Genomic DNA, 18,659 nt, shown 5'->3' with positions numbered 1-18,659 from the left:
GTTACGCTGCTGCCGGCAGCTCACCTGCGTGAGACGCTGCCCACCTTCACGCTTCTCCTCCGCTGCAGCAAGCCAGAAAAACCACAGCGAGGACAGGGCAAGGTGGGCAATTCAGAGACAAAATGCAGCATAGCGACGTAGCAATAAAGCTGAAACGTTTAGGAGTTGCTGCCAAGCAAGTAAGACAACTGTACTTCAAGCTGATAGTAGACCAACATAGGCGCAGAATACTAACCGCGCCGAAGCTCGGCCGGCCTTCCCTCTGCCCTGTGGGTGACGGACACGAGCACATCTGCACAGAGCTAAGTGTAGAGTCAAACAGCTGTGCATTTCAAATTCTTAACATTACATATAAATACTTTTCAAAAAGACTCCTAATTTTAATAATCTCTGCAGCTAGGATCAAGAGGCACAGAAAGCAAAAAGATTCATTTTCTGAAGCGGTGGCGGACCAGAAGACGACAAGGACAGCTAAGAAGCTGCCTTACAGTAATTCGCTCTGCATCAAGGCAAAATCCCCCTGATTTTAGCTCCTGCAGGCTTACTGTACAGCAAATTGTGTACTCCTGAAATCTAGAGTGGAAAAAAAAAGATCTATTAAAACTGCTCTCAAAGAAGGGAAAGAACTAATGTTTTTCCCTGTTGGAAGGAGGTAACGTGTACAGATACCAGAGAGCAAAGGAAAAGAAGCTCGCAGTGAAATTTAGGGAAAAGATGAAAACGCAAACTCTGGGGCCAAAGAGTAAATTAATGAATGCAGCAATTGAGCCTCACAGTAGCCACCACCTCTCTTTAGCAAATCGCCTCTTCTAGCATCCTAAGCAAAAAAAATGGGTTAAAAGATTTATACAATGCCTCATTATACTGAGTTGAAATACACATAAAAAGTAAATGTATTGAACAGCTGAATGCAAAGGAAAGGACTACAAAAAGGTACTCCGTCACTGCAGAATACAAGCTTCACTGCACCTCATTAGCCAGGCACATGTTAAGCCTCACTGAAATGCGATGCAGCAATGTTTTGAATAGACAATACACTGATTTCTATATTATTTCTGTTCTCAATTTCATTTTAACTGGAAGAATTTGTAAGCAGGTTGAATGCATTTGTATGAAATCGTTATACGAAGCATCATGATCAAGTTCCAGGTTTTACTTGAAACCTTCCTTTGGGGATGGGCACAGACTACCTGCCCTGTGTAGCACTTCTGCCTGGTTTTGGCAGCCTCATTTGAATTCTTAATTAAGACCTTGGGAGACTTACGGTGCTCAGATAATGGGCTAGCATCACGAGCTGAAGGGGTCTTTTTGTAAAGACTATTTAAAAAAGTCTTTCTCAGGTCTGAATAAACTGTAAGCGGTGTCATGGGACGCAGCACAGAGCACTGCCAGCTGGTCAGGTCTGGGAAACAAAGACTTGTGTTTAAGATGTAAGAAACAATCATATACATGTAGAATATCACTTAGAGGCCAAACAAGGCCAGAAAATGAGCAGACAGACTAAATGATTCCAGTTTCTTAAGGAAAAAAGAAATATTCTCCACTTCCACAGGTGGATCTTGATTAATTTGTGGTCTGCTGTTAATTACGGATGCCTTCACAGCTTGCCTGGAGACAGCCTCAAAGACAGTTAAAGTAACTCAAACACCACAATCTAACAGAATATATGGATGCTGCCAAAGACAAAGTTGCCCATTTGTTTAGGATGTCATATACTCCCGTATTTCTCGTAGAGCTTTTAGAAGTCATTTTAGGAAGCAGCTTTCTGACGATTTTCACAGAATCACTAAGGTTAGAAAAGACCTGTAAGATCACCAAGTTTAACCGTCACCCCAACCCCACCATGCCCACTAAACCATGTCCCACAGTGCCACGTCCACACGTTCCTTGAACACCTCCAGGGATGGGGACTCCACCACCTCCCTGGGCAGCCTCTTCCAGTGCTTCACCGCTCTCTCAGGAAAGACATTTTTCCTAATATCTAATCCATTGCTCAGTGGAAATAGCTCCACTCTATTTAGTATTCATACACATGAAAAATACTTCAGCAGAGTTGACCAAGTTTCAGACAGTCTTATCTATACCTGACTTCGATAATTTTAAGTAATACGATTACAATCGCTTTTCTCTGTTAAAGGATCTATTAACATATATACACACACAGCCCAACAGTCAGAAGCAAATACTGAGTTTTGTTACCAAATGTGCAACACATCATCAGCTCTAGCGTGAACTGCGCATATGCATCCTAACAACAGACTGGAAAGAGCCCAGGCTCTTCTTGGAGGTGCACAGCGAAAGGGCGAAATGCAATCGTCAGAGGTTACAACGAGGGAAATAGTTTTATAAAAAATAATTTTCACAATGAGGAAGGTCAAGAGGTCCCTTCTGACCTAGGTTTTTCCTACGATACGCAACACTGACTGAGTACCAGCAAGGTCTGTGTCAAGGGGAAAAGCTTTGCTAAGCACGCTGGCGTGGACGGCCCGGCCCGGCAGGCGGGGTTCGGCGGCTGGCAGAGCACGCAGCTGCACAGCACAAGTCCACTCTCACATTTGCTCTAGCAGGCGGTTCCGGACCGGTCTGTGCTCTTGCATTAGTAACTGCAGTTCAGCTGATTCAGGCATGGGGAACAACAGTGGTATCAGATGGCCGATGTTGACTTGAGCAGGAAATAACTGCTTTATCACTCACGTTTCAGAGGGTCACTATGGATAAATTCTAACCACTCATCACTGCCCACTGAAGCTGAGCCTCACGTGCAACATTTCTCCTTTATTACAAAAAAAAAATTTAAAAATCTTGTTTTGCTAATTTTAAGCAAACGAGTCAGAAAGTTTACTGGGGGAAGTGGTGGCACTGTGTGAATTAAAATTTAATTTTAAAAGTTTTCCTAGTTGACAGTGGGAACCTCAAGAGGGAAAAGCAGTGCTTGGAAATGCTTGCTTTCAGGTATTTTAGCATCACAGGGCTGGAAGGAACTTGGTCAGCACATCTGCCAGTCTATTCCTTGCCCAAAGGAAGAGTGAATTCTATTTTTACCATTACTGGAAAATGCATGCTTAACCTGTCCTTAAACACCTCCAGTGCTGGAGATGCCTTAAGTCCATGCTGCATCACCCAGCCTCACTCCTCCTTGCAATGCAAGGGAAGCGCTTCGTGTAGCCCGGGCAGGGAAGGAGAACAGGCCACTGCTTTCTTCAGCTGTGTCCTCTCTATTTCTCCCTGCCACAAAATGCCTTCTCGTTTAAGCTCAGCCTCCACAAATTTGTTCCTTCCTGGTGGATCTTAAAAAAGACGACCTGTGATCCTTCTTACCGCTCTCCCCTGGATCCCCTCCAGTTGGTCCATATTGCTCTTGCATTAAGCTTGACTTCATTACAGCATGTTGCCATCGTGCAGAGGAGCAGACTCTTTCAAACAATTATCAAGGTTGCTGCCACACTGGGGAACCATCTGCTACCGAGTCAATGTTTCAAACTCCGAAAACCTGACCTCAGTGCTCTGCTGGTAACGCTCCACACAACCACACTGGCAACAGCAACCTACCTCGCAATTTCTTTTGCCAGTTCATCTCATTAAAGAGGTCTTCTGATTTCATGAAGAAGTCATTGATCTTGCTGCCTTGTTCATCCCTCTCCGTGGTATAATATATCCGCAGCTTGGACTCCTTCGTGAGGAATTCACAGATACTGGGCACGGGGAAGACAATTTGCTCCATGGTACGGTCCGACCTGACAATCTGAACAGCAGACTTATTAGAGTTCTTCCTAGTTATTAAATGCTTTTATTTCTTGGTTTGTCTGCTTTTTTTCCCCCCCTCTTTCAAACCAGCTACATGTAGAAACTTGGACACGTTTCCACAGAACAGCAGCTTGATAGAGACTTCATTTAATTTACCTTTCAAAGCAGGCCTACACTTCGCTCCAAGACTGGCAATTTCTATGCTGTGGTCTTATCCTGGCAACACCGTTCTCAGCTGGGATTTCCAGGGGGCCCAGTGAATCCCGCACCAAAGCTGTGCTGAATTTCAGAGCAATCTGGTTGCCCAATTTAAGAATCTTAGCAAATTTTAGTTACACATTGCACAGGCAAGTATCAGGAGTAATAGTTATATATATATATTGATTATTAGAGTTTTGTGAGTTCTCCGTATTTGTGCGCGTTTTACTTTTAAGAAGCATCTTAGATTGTGCATCAGGCCAAACTGTCATTTTCATACAGAAAGAATGGCAAAAGCTATCACAAACTTCATGGATTCAGCAATAGTACTGGCCAAAATGTAACAGAAGCGAAGTTACACTTCCTCCTGCCAACAGAGCTCTGCTCAGCTCCATCTTAAAGCCCACACATGACAGCTCAAAAATAGCTCCCCCCCAGCGGCTGTCAAAAAATAAAAAATTAAGCACATATATATTCTTGTGTCAAAGATGACAGTCCACACACAGGTAGTCAGTTCAATCAAAATACCACGTATAATGTAACCGGTGTTTAACTCCACCATTTCTCTTCCAAGCGGCTCTTTCCGCAGCAGATCATTCCCCCCACACCTCCCGGCAGCCACCGGTTTTCCCTTTACCTCAATCTGTGCCGTGTGCTTGGCATAAAACTCCAGAGCCTCATCTCCCTCTATCTGACCTCCCGGCTTCAGCATGTTCTGCAGCTCTTTGTTATGACGAGCCAACTAAAATAAAGGAATGCAAAGGGAGTGGGAGACACCAGATGTCTCTCTATGATATTAAATTTCTGATTTTTGGCATAAAAAAAGAAATAGTACACAGTCAGCTGCTAAGAAAGGGCAAAGTTGACAGAAGGCTTGTTCTATTCCAACCAGACACCCTGCAGCTCTATTTTGGGAGCAAGTCAGAATGATTCAAATATGTATTTTTTTAATATCCGTGTTGTACTCCTCTTTTACACCCATCCTCTCCCACCCTTTGCCTGACTTGGGAGACTTTTTGAACATTCACATTCGGTCTATGCTTCTACACCCACCCTAATTCAAAGGTGTGCTAATCACACAAGCATCTAGGCAGGGACGGAAGAGAAAATTTGCATCAACTGAAAAGCAGATGCACAGAGCACTGCTCCAAAAATGCTTCTGGATGCTCTAAATTCATTTTGCAGCATAATGATGTTTTTTCTTGTCAGATGCTAAAGGAACAAGAAGTCTCTAACAGAGTGATATATGTAGCATCAATATATTAAGTAGATCTTGATATATTTTTCCCTCCCTTGGTCTTTTACTTTTCAAACACCACATCGTATCAATACAACAAACGTGACTGGCTCCAACATAGAGAGAATGTGGCAAGAACCACAAAAGCCGAGTGAGATTTCCGCTTATGATTTAAGTGATCCACGAATAGAATGTCTTTGGGAATATAAAGTAACCTTGGATACCGCTGAAAAATAATACATTGCTCCCCAGTACTGCCAAGAGCTTAAATCACGTGTCTTCAGAAACTTGGTGAAGAACCTGCCTGCTTCCCATTATAAAAGAAAACTCCAAAAATTTTCTTATATTACAGAATTTTCTTTTCTGATTCTTTAAGGGTTGGAATTTGCTCTGATACAAAGAGAATGTGCAGCGAGTTTGTCTCAGAGGTGAGCCATTAAAACAATTTCAGGGAAGGGCAGACCTCTCGCTATTCAGTTTGTGACACTTGGTGCTACAAAAGCTGTAGGTGAGGTTCTACCTGATGAGCTAATATATAAATGTTGTGTCCCACGTTCCTCGGAGATGCTGCCAGATCTTCCCCATTCTCTCCATCCTCAAATTCTACTTCTCCTTGCAGATAAGCCTTCTTTATCACTTCCACCTAGAAAGACAGACAGAGGCCAATGAAGAGCCAGCTCAGGCTGAGGGCTGAAGTCTGCTGGACATTTGCCACTCTTACAGAAGTGGAAGGGAGCTGAGCATATACATTCAAGAGGAAGGTCAGTAGGCTTCTCAACACCCAGGATAAAACAGGAGACCTGAACTCAGCACCTTCAGCCCAGCTCATCAACACAAGAAGCTAAACTTCACGTTCCCCTCTAGGCAATATATTCTGGGCCACCCTCGTGGCACGGTGCATCACGTCCTGACCTCTGGCCCCCGCCGTAGCTACGTGCACCGAGACAAGCCGCAGTGTTTCAGCTGTACTGTGAATGTCCTATTTGTGTTTTCACCAGTTAATACATTAACCAGCCCAAAAGCCTGCTACAGTCTACTGAACAGCTTTTAGGTCACAAGAAATTTTTGTTTCTCTCTGTCTCTTGTGCAAACGGCTTCTATGTGTGGATTCCAAAGCGTCAGACGACACTCCTTCCCTGCCTTACGCAGCATGCCGAATACCTCTTCCATAGCATTCAGCATGGCTTCCCTAATTGCTCGTGCTGTCTGGGAACATGACAGACCCATCCCCTGTGGATATTGCACTCATGCGACCAAATCCTTGAAAGGTCTTCCAGTTGCCAGCGCTCCACACACAGACCTCTTGCAGCACGCCTGGGGTGGACACAACCACCCTAGTGCTGCTGTACCGGGCTTGAAGGGAAGTGAGAGTTTTGGAGGGATCCAGGGACTCACCAGCTCCTTGGGCCTCATGTTGTAGAGGATCCTCTCCGCATTCTCGCTGTCATGCCTGCTCTCCATGATCGCCAAGAGCAGTTTTGAAGCATTGTTCTGAAGGGAGGGAAGAACACCACCGATCACGGCCAGGAGTCAAAAAACGAGGGTTCCCAGCTTGAGCACTACCATCCCCGCTGCCCAGCAGGGCTGGAGATACCTGGTTTTACAGATACGAGCCACAGGCAAGGCAGAGCCCCCCAGCCAGCCTGCTGCAGGACGCCTACAGCCTCACCTCGCCGAGCACTCCCTCTCCTCTAATTACCGAGATACACAACTTAGTAGTATTTTTTACCAGTTTATTTCCCAAACCCTACTTACTGGGGGCCATCAAATCAACCCAAGTTAAGGTTCAGATTTCTGAAATGCTGAGGTTTCAAGCTTGTATTATTTTGTTTTGTTTTAAAGATACTGCAGCATTACTACAAGCTCTGAACTCCAAAATGGTGCAGCTCAGCCTTACTCAAGATACTGTTGGTTAAATCAGAGGACAGCCAAGGCTGAAGACACAGACGTGCTTCGCTGCTTTTAACTGAAAATTACTCTGCGACCTGCTCATGCCAAGAAATAGAGGGAGGAAATGGGAAACTACCACAAGGCACCAGACTACTTTAATACAAACTATTAAGATTAAAATCCATCATGACTGACAACAAAAACCAATAGAAGTATTTAATTTTGAAGTACAATACTAATTGAGTCTAAAAGCATTTTTTATTTCGAATAATGAAAACCCCACATTACCCATAATAATGGTGTGAGTCGGCAACGGAAAGCAGCTAGACATTGCACTATAAGACAGGACAGTAAGTCAGAAAGGAAATATTTCTAAAACATATGCTGAGGCAGGAGTGCTCTGCGACTACTGTTGCTAGAAGACAACCTGCTAGTGTATTTTGAAACCAGCAGCAGGGCTAATTATTTCAGCATTAATATGAACAGCCCTAAAAAATTCCCAATGATTAAACATCAACTGATCAAACAACAGCAATAAAGCATTTGGAAACTAGGCATAGCACGAGAAATTTTACTTCCATTGTATATGTAAAAGCTCACCACCAACAAAGAAGTTTTCATCGGCTTTAAATTTTTAACAGCAAATTATTTTAGGGTTCCTCAGCGTATCTTGACTGCCTGCATCCCCCCCATCTGAAAACTGGCGGCTCCATGTTATCATTTAAAAGATGAAATACCTGTGACAAACAACTTTTGGGCACTGCCTCCAGCTCGCTGATGCATATAATTTTGGGGCACTTATGAATATTGGGAAATAACAAACACCCACATAATTCCAACAATGAAGTTATGTTTCAACTTACTGTTAACGTGGATCGCACAAAACATTCACTTGCCTTCAGTTCCAAGACAAGGTCCATCCTCTTCTTTCCCAAAGGGTTGATGTCATTGAGAATTAATGCTGTGATGATGTCAATACCGTTGGACTCGTGAGTAGCAATGCAGTTCTGTCCAAAGAAAATTCAAACCTCACTAACTGTCTACATTAAAAATGCAGCCTGGGCTGGTGACCCAGCCAGAACAGAAGAGTCACCTCTTTCATCACCTCGTAAGCTGTTCGAGATGGATAACTGAACAGAAAACTCCCGTCAGTGGAATAACAAAAGATTAAGGCATTTTGTTTCAAGCTTTTCCTATCATCAGCCATGGCACATCCTACTGAAACCACCCAGCCTCAGGAAGCAGAAAGCAACTCAGTTGATAAACGAAGCATTTACATGCCAAAGCGTCCAGGCTGAATACATAGCTAAGGAAGAACACTGTTTTACTAAGATTAGGGAGAGTTTTCTTTATTTCAGATGTGCCAATCAACACCTACTTCAGTCCTGTCTAACCAAAGAAAGTGAATTTCCGTAACCTGCTTGCTTACCCTTCATCCCTGCTTTTATAATGGTCTGCGACTAAAATGTACAAACCGACAGCAGCTTGCTGGCTTCAGAATCCAGAGCCCTGCTCTGCCGTTGAGCTCCACTGCGAACATCCACACCTATATCTAAAGGTTGTTATTACACCTGATCCACATAACAGAGAGAAACGGTCAGTTATGGACTGCATTGTACAGCCTCATGAATTCTCTCGCATAGATACAATTTCATCTGAACGTCAGTCACCCCCAATACGCTTTGTTTGGCTTTGCTGTAAACTACGTTTGAGTGCACAAAGCAAAGGCACTTCAAAGGACAGGTACTCTTGAAGACTTTTCAAAAAGTCATATTCCAGTCTTCCCGTACCATACTAGGGTTCAAATAAGTAGGCAAATGGAGAAAATAAGCAGATATCCACGTTTGTAAGTGCAAAGGTTTGCTTGTTAGAAGGGTGACACCCACCCCGGAACACAGGGCTTCCCAGGTCACGCCAGCGCGATGGGAAAAGCGTCCTCTAACACGCACACCGAGCACATGTTATTTGTTGAGTCAATGCCACAGAGCGGCCAGACTTTGGAAAACTATTTGGGCGTAGCTATCTCTTTAGTATCGTTTACTCTAGACTTTTTGACTCACTGAAACAGTTATAGCAAGAGTCACGTTTAGACCAAAGGCAGAAGAAATGGGCCTGACTAATTGGCGATGCTGCGCTAAACATGGCTGTGCAACCTGCGGCAAGGTGAAGTGGAAAAGGATGGCCGAGCAGTGCGGCTGCCCCTGCCCTCTCACCTTCCCACTGGAGCAAACCACAATTCTCGAGCACCTAAAAACTCCTGCTTATGCAAACGAAGTATTGCCCACATTCCTTGCTAATTATTCAACTTTCAAGGCACAGAGCAGACCAAGTCCAGCTGCGGGTCAGTAACTGCTTTATCCGATAGGATTATTGCCCTTGCTCATTGGGGACCACCGCCACATCCCTGTGCAAGCACACGGACAGTCGGCAGTGACATGCACCTGGTTCTACACACAAGACTACATCTGAGAACAACCTCGACGTGGTTACCACCTTCACTAATGAAGCTACAGAGCTCAACCTTCTCCCACCAGGCTGGGGGGGCCACAGCTCCGGCCTCACTTACAAAAGGCAAGAGCTTGATTTTAACAATATTTTTTACCGTAAAGTATTTCAAGTACAAAAATTCACCCAGTCTTCTCTGTCTGTCAAGTCTAATAAAACAACTTAAATCCTAGGAAGGTACAAAAATCTCTGCTACTTTGAGTGGTTCCCCGAGGGGGACCTTGAGAAAGAGAAGTTGATTATTATGAGTTTTTTAGAGGGAAAAAAAACCAACCCCAAACCCCTTTGTCAGGCAGGTAAAGCGAGCAGTGTTGTCAGACAACACGAGCCCAGCAGACTGAGAGCCCGAGCCCAGCAGAGCACACGTTGCAGGTGTAGGGAGAAAGGGTGATGCTCGCCACAGCTATGGATGGATTACCTGGTTCTCATGGCACGGCCCCTGACAGTACTCGGTCAAACTTTCCAGCGTCTGGTTGATCAGTGCTACATTTTTCTCATTTATATACAGGCCCAGAAGTCCAAGTCCCCCAGTTGTGCTTCCACAGATACAGTCCAGAAACTGCAGCGTCTCACACACCAAGTTGTAGTTGGTCTTGTTGTTCTGGCAGCGAAGGAAATTCTGCAGAAAGAGTGTCAAAGCCGGGGAGGGGGGAGGAAAAAACCATAGAAACTGATGTTTGGATCATAACGTCTTATTAAGTTCATCAACTCACAATTGCACTGCATGGTATATTGCTCTAATTTCACTGGAAATTAGACAAACAATTTAAGCCTCTTTCAGGGCTTGCTTGCAATGCGCTGCTCTCTTGAGCAGCTTGTTAGCTTCAAATTTTATAGAAGACAAGCAGCAATAAACAGAGGGCATCCATTAGAGCACTGAAACCCAACACGGAATAGGCCATTCACTGCGGATCGGAAAGCTCTCCGGAGCCTGGAAGCTTTCCTTCTAGCCTACCCGCTACACTTCACGGCTAACCATCGCTCAAGGCTCTCTGCTCCCGAGACCTTTCTCCAAGACAGAAGCTCCGGCTTCACAGCAGCAGCACCTGCACAAGTGGCAAGGAGGCACCTGGCTGCACGCCTTGAAGGAAGGCGTCTTGAAATGCAATTCTCTCAATTGCATTTCTTCCCACGTAATTATTGTCATCCCTGCTTGAAGCTGCTGATTAGGAGCAGCTCCTCTAATGAAATGCCAGATTTATCAGCATGGATTAAACATGTTTTCTCTCTCCTGTATTCCAAATGAAAAAAACCCCAAATCCAACCAAAACAAAGAAGGACAATTAATGAAAAACAATTTCCCAGTGACTCAGACGCTGTTTGTCAGTGTGTTTCCAGCAGCGCTGTAAAAATGGATAGCCACTACCATGTTCTCTTCCTCAAAGTTTCAGCAGGAGAACTCCTGCCTAGCTCAATTCTAGCAGGTTACAAAACGCTCCACTTCAAAGGCGAAAAGACCCCTCAGACGAGCAAGATGCACGGGACTGTGGAAGCAGCAAAGTCTTTTCCGCGAGCCTGCAGAGGAGCGCTGTTAACGGATTGCCTCCACTGCCCGCGTCAGGCTAATAAGTCTTTTAAAGCAAACAGACTGAGAAATTGCCAGATACAATTGAAGGCTAAGCTAAAAAAGGAAAATGCTGCCTATGAATGCAGACTAAAGGTGACAGTGATTCAGCACATTTCAACTGATTGCTCATTTAGTATCCTGACTTTTGATTAACTTGTCAGAGTATAGAAAGGTTGATGCTACAGAAATCGGAGCTCGTGCCTCCCCTCCAGGAAAAAAGCAAAAATAATGGATAAAACGAAAAGCGATGAAACAAAATGCTCCCCGGCGGCGGTATGGCATTTATTCTGATTATAGCTAGGTTTATACCAGCCTTAGCTTCTTCATCCAAACTCAAATAAACACAAAGGAAAGAGGAAGAATGAGGCACAGGAGGCAGAAGGACAATGGTAGATGGCTAAACAAGGGGAAGGGAAAAACTGTAGAAAACAAGACCCTGCTGCACCGTGAGAAACTGCCCCAGGGAAAGTCTGTTGCCGTCTCAGCCAGAATAGATCAAGCTCTTCAGTTTCTGTCATCCGGAGCATCTCACGGGCTACAAAGTGGGAACGCAACTCTTCAACATCGAACATGCCATCCTGTAACTCAGTGGGAATGAACCTGAGATACCATCCACGAGACCCTGCGTTCAGAATAAACAGTTATAGTTGCAGATTCAGCTAGACCATACAAAAACCCACGCAGTTTGTGGGTTCTTGAGGAGAAAAGGGGGAAAAGAGCGTTCAGACTGCCTAACTTTAAGGATCCTATATACTCAGTTGAGAGAGAAATGCTTTCCGACGGGATGAAGTGCAGTCAAAGTCAGGCGGTCTTTAAACTCCTACCTTTGTGAATAACCTCGTGGAGATACTTCGCTCACTTCATGCTCCTGTCCATTTTTAGGGAGCCCAGTCCTCCCCATTTCTGGGATATGTGACTAGATAGGGCTACACCTGCAAAGGCAGCACCTGCAGCCAGTTCTTAATGCCTCTACAGCACATCGGGGTGTTGAAGAGTTTGCTTCCCAGTATACAGCCTAAAGCCGAGTACCCGTTAGAGAAAACACGATGACTAAAAATAAAATTGGCTACTTTCAGAATAGTAGCTTGGTTTGTTCAAGCAGGGATGAACACAGAATCCTTGGAAGCAACAGTTCTACCATTTAAGTGGGTAATTCCCCCAAAAGCCTAAATGTTTTCTTTGGACAGTCTTTGTTTTAGCAGAAATCTGATCCCTAATTGGAAAAACTTCGCAAAGAAAGAACATAAATAAGAAGAAAGTCTTAGTAAAGAGGTATTTTTAAATGATCAGATTTTTCTTTACAAGCAATCAGGTAAGGCAAGGCATTTTCACTGAATATGGGCTTGCTCTTTGGTCTTACAAAGCCAATTCTCACACACACTTCTTGCCTAAAACACGATGAGCTAAACCAGCTCGTCCTCTGCACACAGCTGCTCCGCTAGCCAAATTATTGAATCGCTCTCCTTCAGCATGCAGAGCTTTACTGTTCTTTATTACCTAGGCTATGTCTCCAGGGATTACGAATAAAAGGAACAGTCAAATCCAATGTTAACGGTTGTATCAATTCCTGCTTTTTATGCACAAAAGCTGTATTTAACCTACCAACTTAGACCTTCAATCTCAGCATGACTGGCTACCGTATTACTACAATATTTGTATTTCACAGAAAAAACTCACTTGACAAGAAAAAAAAGAATTGGAGTGTTATGTGTTTGCCATGAAGATGGGATTTTTGAGTGTACCGCTGCAGCTGCATGCTTGGCTGTGCGGAAGGCTGCTGGGCATCACCTGCCCGGGCGCTGACTCCGGAGGGAGGGCACTGCTCCCTGTCCCGCCGGGAATCCCCGCTCCTCTCCTCTTCCCTTCCAGCCAGCACAGCCCTTGCTTCCAGCAAAGCGTTCCCTGGATGCTTCACTCAGCTTGTCACGAGCTTCAGTTCTCGTGACTGATTCTGTAGCACACAGGGACATCTTCATTCAGAAAAGAGTAGGCACAGAAAAGACCTCCTCGGGAAAGCGGTGGGGCTGTAGCCTGGCCAAAGCAGACCAGACGACAGGCTGGCTAACAGCAAAGAAAAGATAGGACAAGAGGAAATGGCCTCAAGTTGCGCCAGGGGAGGTTCAGGCTGGATATCAGGAAAAATGTCTTTCCTGAGAGAGCGGTGAAGCACTGGAAGAGGCTGCCCAGGGAGGTGGTGGAGTCACCATCCCTGGAGCTGTTCAAGGAACGTGTGGACATGGCACTGTGGGACATGGTTTAGTGGGCATGGTGGGGTTGGGGTGATGGTTGGACTTGGTGATCTTACAGGTCTTTTCCAACTGTAGTGATTCTGTGAATTCAGAGCTACAACAGCTTTGCTTTCAAGGCTGAACTCGTGTGCAGAATCAAGGGTCAGACCTAACGCAAGTTTAGTAAGAGCACCCAAGTATCTGTGTGCTGAGAGAGAAACAGAGATATCAAGTGTACTCCGCAGCAAAATTTGATGCATTTGGCCTGAAGCGGGTAACAAAACATATTTAAGCATCCACCTGTTTGTCCCAGGCCTTGCATTAATTTGAAGACGACACTGCAACTCCTCCTCCAGGCCCACGGAGTAAGCTGGAAGGGGACAGCATTCTGACTGTGCAATGCGGAACAAACTGCAGTTTTATCTGCGAAAGGAACAACCGAGTGATGCGAAAGGCACAGTATTGCAACTCCCTAAGCCATTTCACAAAGACTTCCTCCTCATCTAAAGCACATATCGACTCTTACAGCCGTGACTTGCATTTTCCTGTTTTTGCACAACATCAGGCTACTCATGATTGCAAAGGGCTTGTAAAACGCGTGGTTTGACAAACCTACAGCTGCACTGGGCAGGTGATTCTTATTCATTTCTAACTCAAATCTAGCTTTTGCAGTTTTGGACGACACACAGCTTCCGGAATAGGTCTGTCTTACTCCTTTAAGCAGTGAGTCCACTGGCAGTATCGATAAGGAGTTCCATTACAACGTAGTAGCTGCGGACACAAAGATTTTGAAGCTTCAGACACTCCTGCCTCCCCTTCAGGGCTGAAGGAGAAAGGCAAGCAGCAAGGCAGGCAAGCAGCAAGACGATTACATTTGAAAAATTGTTCCTTCCACCTGTTTTTTTTTTAAAAAACCTTTTTCTTCCAGAGCTGAATGCAACTACCTGCTGTTTGGGGAATTTAATTGTTCAGGATGGTGAACAGCTCAGGCCAAGTTTCTGCACTGGCTTGAATTCAATTTTGCTCCTATAGCTTTCAGCGCCTAGCCAAAGACAGCAGCAGCAAAGGATCATGTGCATGCGGTTTGGATCACTGCCACATAAAACTGCCGTCCTGCTTGTCTCCGACATCGCTAACGGCATGAAAATTGTTTGACAAAACAAAGATCAAATAGTTTTTTGAAAAAAATCAGGAGAAACCCTGATGTATGTAACCTCGGCACCTATAAAATGCTAAGAGAATTACACGTTCATAGCACACGAAGATTACCATACAGATTTGATTTCAAATATTGCCAGCAGCAGGGCATTCGAGTTCAGCGGAAGTGATTTGGCAGGTCTGAAAAGCACTCACACAGGGTCCTACGCTTCTGGTGTGCCGTACAACAATATGCAATCAAGTCAATTATTCCTCCTTTGTGAGGGCATTTAGTACATTGTACCACGTCTCACTAGCTCCTCGCTTGCATTCAATTCTAATCCAGCAGCAGCGGTTATGCTGAACAAAAATCACGTTAATTGCAGTCCATTTGTAAGCAGAAACCTTATCTCCTGCGGAGGCATGCGCTAGGTAAGGTTACTAACATACAGGTTCTGGGCTCGCTATTCAAAATGACACAAACACGTCACAGAGCATCGCAGGACTCGGGGACACAGGCTGGCAGGGACCTTTGGAGACTGTCTGCTCCAACTCCCCTCCCCTGTCATGGGGCAGCAGCGAGCAGGGCCTGGCTCCGTCCTCTTCACATCCCCCTGCCAGGTATTTATACACACAGGCGGGACCCCCGCGCCTGCTCCTCTCCAGGCTGACCCCTCCCAGCTCCCTCTGCCTCTCCTTGCCCTTCAGATGCTCCACTCCCTTGGTCATCTTTGAGACTCAGTGCTGCACCCGAGAGCCCGGGACCGGAGCCAGCGCTGCACAGGGGGCCTGGGGCATCCCACCAGGCACCACGGACTTGCGCATGTCCAGCTTGTTTGAACGTTTCCTAACCCAACTCTCCTCCACTGAGGGTAAGTCTTCCTTGCTCCAGACCTCCCCTCTGGTCTCAGGGTCCAAGGGTTTGTGAAGGCTGGTCTTACCAGTAAAGACCACGGCAAAGGTGGCTTAGCACCTTGGCCTTCTCCACGTCCTTCACCACCCAGGGCCCCGGCCCCCTTCAGCCCCAGACCCGTGCTCTCCCTAGTCCTTCTGCTGCCGACACCACCTAGAAACCCGTCTTGTCGCCCTTCGTGTCTCTCACCAGATTCAACTCCAGCTGAGGCTTTCCTGATCCCGTCCCCACGTGTTCAGCCCTATGCACACAAACAGGTCCGTGAAAAACCACGAGAACCTGTTCGCTGGGAAGTACACATATGCTTGAGGGCTGCTGGAACCAAAGTCCCAACGCTCGCTTTATTTTCCTACGTGACTTCTTTCTTCTTTCCTTCCCAAAAGTAGATCAGTAACTTCACAGCAGAACACCTGCTTGCTTTAAGCATAGACTTTTAAAAAGCCACATCAAGTGTCGATCCCACCACCTTTTATGTACATTGAAAAGACCACTGAACACTGGATAAGTGGACTTCCCTGGTTTTGTCCAGCAAGGTATAAATACTTTTTTTGGATTATCTTCAAGGCCAAAGAAACCAGTCACTCATGTATGAATTTAAAAAGGCATGGGATTAGGGAGAGCAATGCGACAGCAGTGACTGCACCAGGCGACATGAGCACGCCTGCTCAGGAACCAGGCTGTACCTGCAAATCCCGATTGTGGTTTTCACAGAGGAGCTGCAAGAACCGGAGGATGGGTTGCATTATTGAGATCACAGCACTCATCTCCAGGTCATCTTTGCTCTTGTCTGCCGCAGACTGTGCTCCTTCTCCCGCCGAATAATGGTCATCAGGATCAGCCTCCCTCCGGTAAGTGTTGTAAGCCTTTCTTGTAGCTGCAGAGGCCTCCAGCAACTGATCCCGGACCTCCTCGGTAATTTGGGTCATCGGCTCTCTCACTAAAACACACAAGAACCCATCTTCCTTAGGCAAACTGAATAAAGGGGACCAGAAAGTCTATTCACACATTTCCCATTACAGTTTCACACGCAGGCCAGCTATTCATCGTCAGTTTTTTTGGTAAGTGTGTTTAGTGTGATGTGAGGGTCTCGGGTTTAGAAGGATATCATGTCACTCTCTTCACACCTTTTATGCGAACCACATTAAAGTTATAAATTCTGGTATTAATTGGTTAGGGCACACACATCTAGCACTATCAGGAGTTACGATAAAAGGACCTGCTATAGAAGAAAATTAGGATTTCTCCACTTATTGTTAGAGAAGGCACTGACCACAACCCACAGTCCAGGGTCGTTACTACGGATCAGATTTGGGCAGCTTGTCACGAGAGACAAGGTGGCAGAGTCTCATCTCAGAAATACTTTTCATCATTTCAATAGCACAATCTCACAAATGGATGAAGAGGGGATGAAGCTCTTGAAATCCCGAGCCAGGGCACCACTGATCTCTGAACTTTGCTCTGTGGGATCAGAGACCAGAGCATTACTGCACCGATTGAAACGAGTTCAAAACACAGCATTTTACTCCCTTGTCACTTCAAAAACGGAACAACTGGGGATTACCTCTTTTCCTGCTCGGTACATCTCTGTCTGAGTCTTCATCTTTCTTTTTATTTCCTAAGTCACTAGTGTTGACTGTGACAGTAGCCTTGATTTCTTGCTGTGCCACTTTCATGCGATCATAAAAAACCTTAAAGAACTTTTCAGATTTCTTATCTTCCGTCAGTCGGCAGAAGAACGAATGCTGCAAGAGAAAATGGAACAGGATCTGTATCTTCATACACGGGTTTGAATACAGATTATTTCACCTTTCTGCACTGCGTGATATCCTGAAGGACTGGGAGGTTAATTAGTTTTCAGCAAACCGAAACCTAGAGTAATGGAAACTCGTACTTTATTGTTAAGGAAGCCCAAGTGTCTCAGCCACGTTAGCCCCCTTATTAACAACTTCCAAATACATTTTTAAAGAAAACTGAATGCAATAAATCACACTAGCCCTAATACACTTAGGCAGCACACTTCTCTCCCAACAATGGAATTAAGGTCAGTCCAATGAATTAAGGTAAGGTAAGGACAATGGGATTATCTATAATCTGATTCTCAGTTCAGAAACAAAAGAGTATGAGCAAAATACAGAGGAAAAAGAACTGTCCTGCCATCCTGCCCTCAAATCAAAGGGACCGTGACTCATAACATGCAATAGTCAATGTTGATCACAATCCAAAAATGTACAAACAGGGCAATGTAATGAGGGGTATTTCGTGCTAAGTTTCCATTGCCCTGTTTGCAGCAGACTTCTTAAAACTCCTTTTAATTACTACTGTAATATATCTTTAAGTGACAGGAAAAACTCAAAGCATTGACTACTTTTAAAAAGGTTTGTTAATGTTCTTCTGCCCATATGTGCACAGAGACAGAAAGTTCTTCCTAAAATTGAGGAGAATACAAATCATGTACAGGTCAAAAAGGAGCCAACACAGTGAGTGATCAGACAATTCTTGATGAAACCAATATGCTGTTACATAAATCAGGACCAGAGCTTAAACACGACTGAAGGATGAACTTGTAAGTGGGTCACCTTATGCAGAATATTATGAAATTAGTTAGCATTCTGCAGCGGCTCACGATCCAACAGCTTTACATGATGAATAGGAATGAAGCCTGATTTATTGGAAAAACAAATTAAAGTGGGAATCGCAATATATCCTGCCCGCTTTCCTGCGAAGCGGAGCACACAAGGCCGTCTCTGGTACGCCTGCCTTTGATCACTCCCAAGCAGCTGCAGTCAGAACAGCGCTGAACGACTTTGAAACACTAATAAAGTTGCATCTTTGATTACAGACAGAGGAGCAGCGCTACTATTTAAAGAAGTTGGTCAATATTCACACGAGATATCCCTCCCACCATTGCAATACCTTCTACCTGCCCGGAGCAGCTCAGGTGAACTCTTAAGAGTTCGTTCTTGTTTCTAGCGATTAACAGAGAGGATGGAAAGGAGAAACCAGCACGGGCATCACAGGTCTGCAAAGCCAGCAAAAGTCAGCCTTCTCCTGACATCCGTTCAACCAGTCTAGTAAACCAGACATGCCGGAGCACCGCGAGAGACGCCTTTTACCAAAAGTCGTTGCAGCAGAACCTGTGCTGGGCCCTGTGACATGACACAAGATGATTTGGATCCCCAATTCATTTAATAGTGTTTGCAGAATTATTCTCAAATCCAGTACTTTCTATCAAGAATTTTA

General features: G+C 45.1%; 1 protein-coding gene across 2 annotated transcripts in view; it reads right to left on the bottom strand.

Annotated features, from left to right (window-relative positions):
• ITPR1 (inositol 1,4,5-trisphosphate receptor type 1) overlaps positions 1 to 18,659 on the bottom strand; it is a 167,338-nt gene that overhangs the window by 32,029 nt on the left and 116,650 nt on the right. For both annotated transcript variants that reach the window (XM_059823204.1, XM_059823205.1), the window contains 8 exons: positions 16,981 to 17,161; positions 16,103 to 16,356; positions 9,993 to 10,193; positions 7,966 to 8,076; positions 6,575 to 6,670; positions 5,700 to 5,822; positions 4,580 to 4,684; positions 3,550 to 3,742 (listed from right to left, as the gene is read on the bottom strand). In XM_059823204.1, the coding sequence (XP_059679187.1) occupies positions 3,550 to 3,742; positions 4,580 to 4,684; positions 5,700 to 5,822; positions 6,575 to 6,670; positions 7,966 to 8,076; positions 9,993 to 10,193; positions 16,103 to 16,356; positions 16,981 to 17,161 (1,264 nt within the window). The remainder of the gene's footprint in view (positions 1 to 3,549; positions 3,743 to 4,579; positions 4,685 to 5,699; positions 5,823 to 6,574; positions 6,671 to 7,965; positions 8,077 to 9,992; positions 10,194 to 16,102; positions 16,357 to 16,980; positions 17,162 to 18,659) is intronic.

The sequence above is a fragment of the Gavia stellata genome, chromosome 12 (assembly GCF_030936135.1).
Source record: "Gavia stellata isolate bGavSte3 chromosome 12, bGavSte3.hap2, whole genome shotgun sequence".
Lineage (NCBI taxonomy): Eukaryota > Metazoa > Chordata > Aves > Gaviiformes > Gaviidae > Gavia > Gavia stellata.
This window is presented reverse-complemented; position numbering and strand designations above follow the sequence as displayed.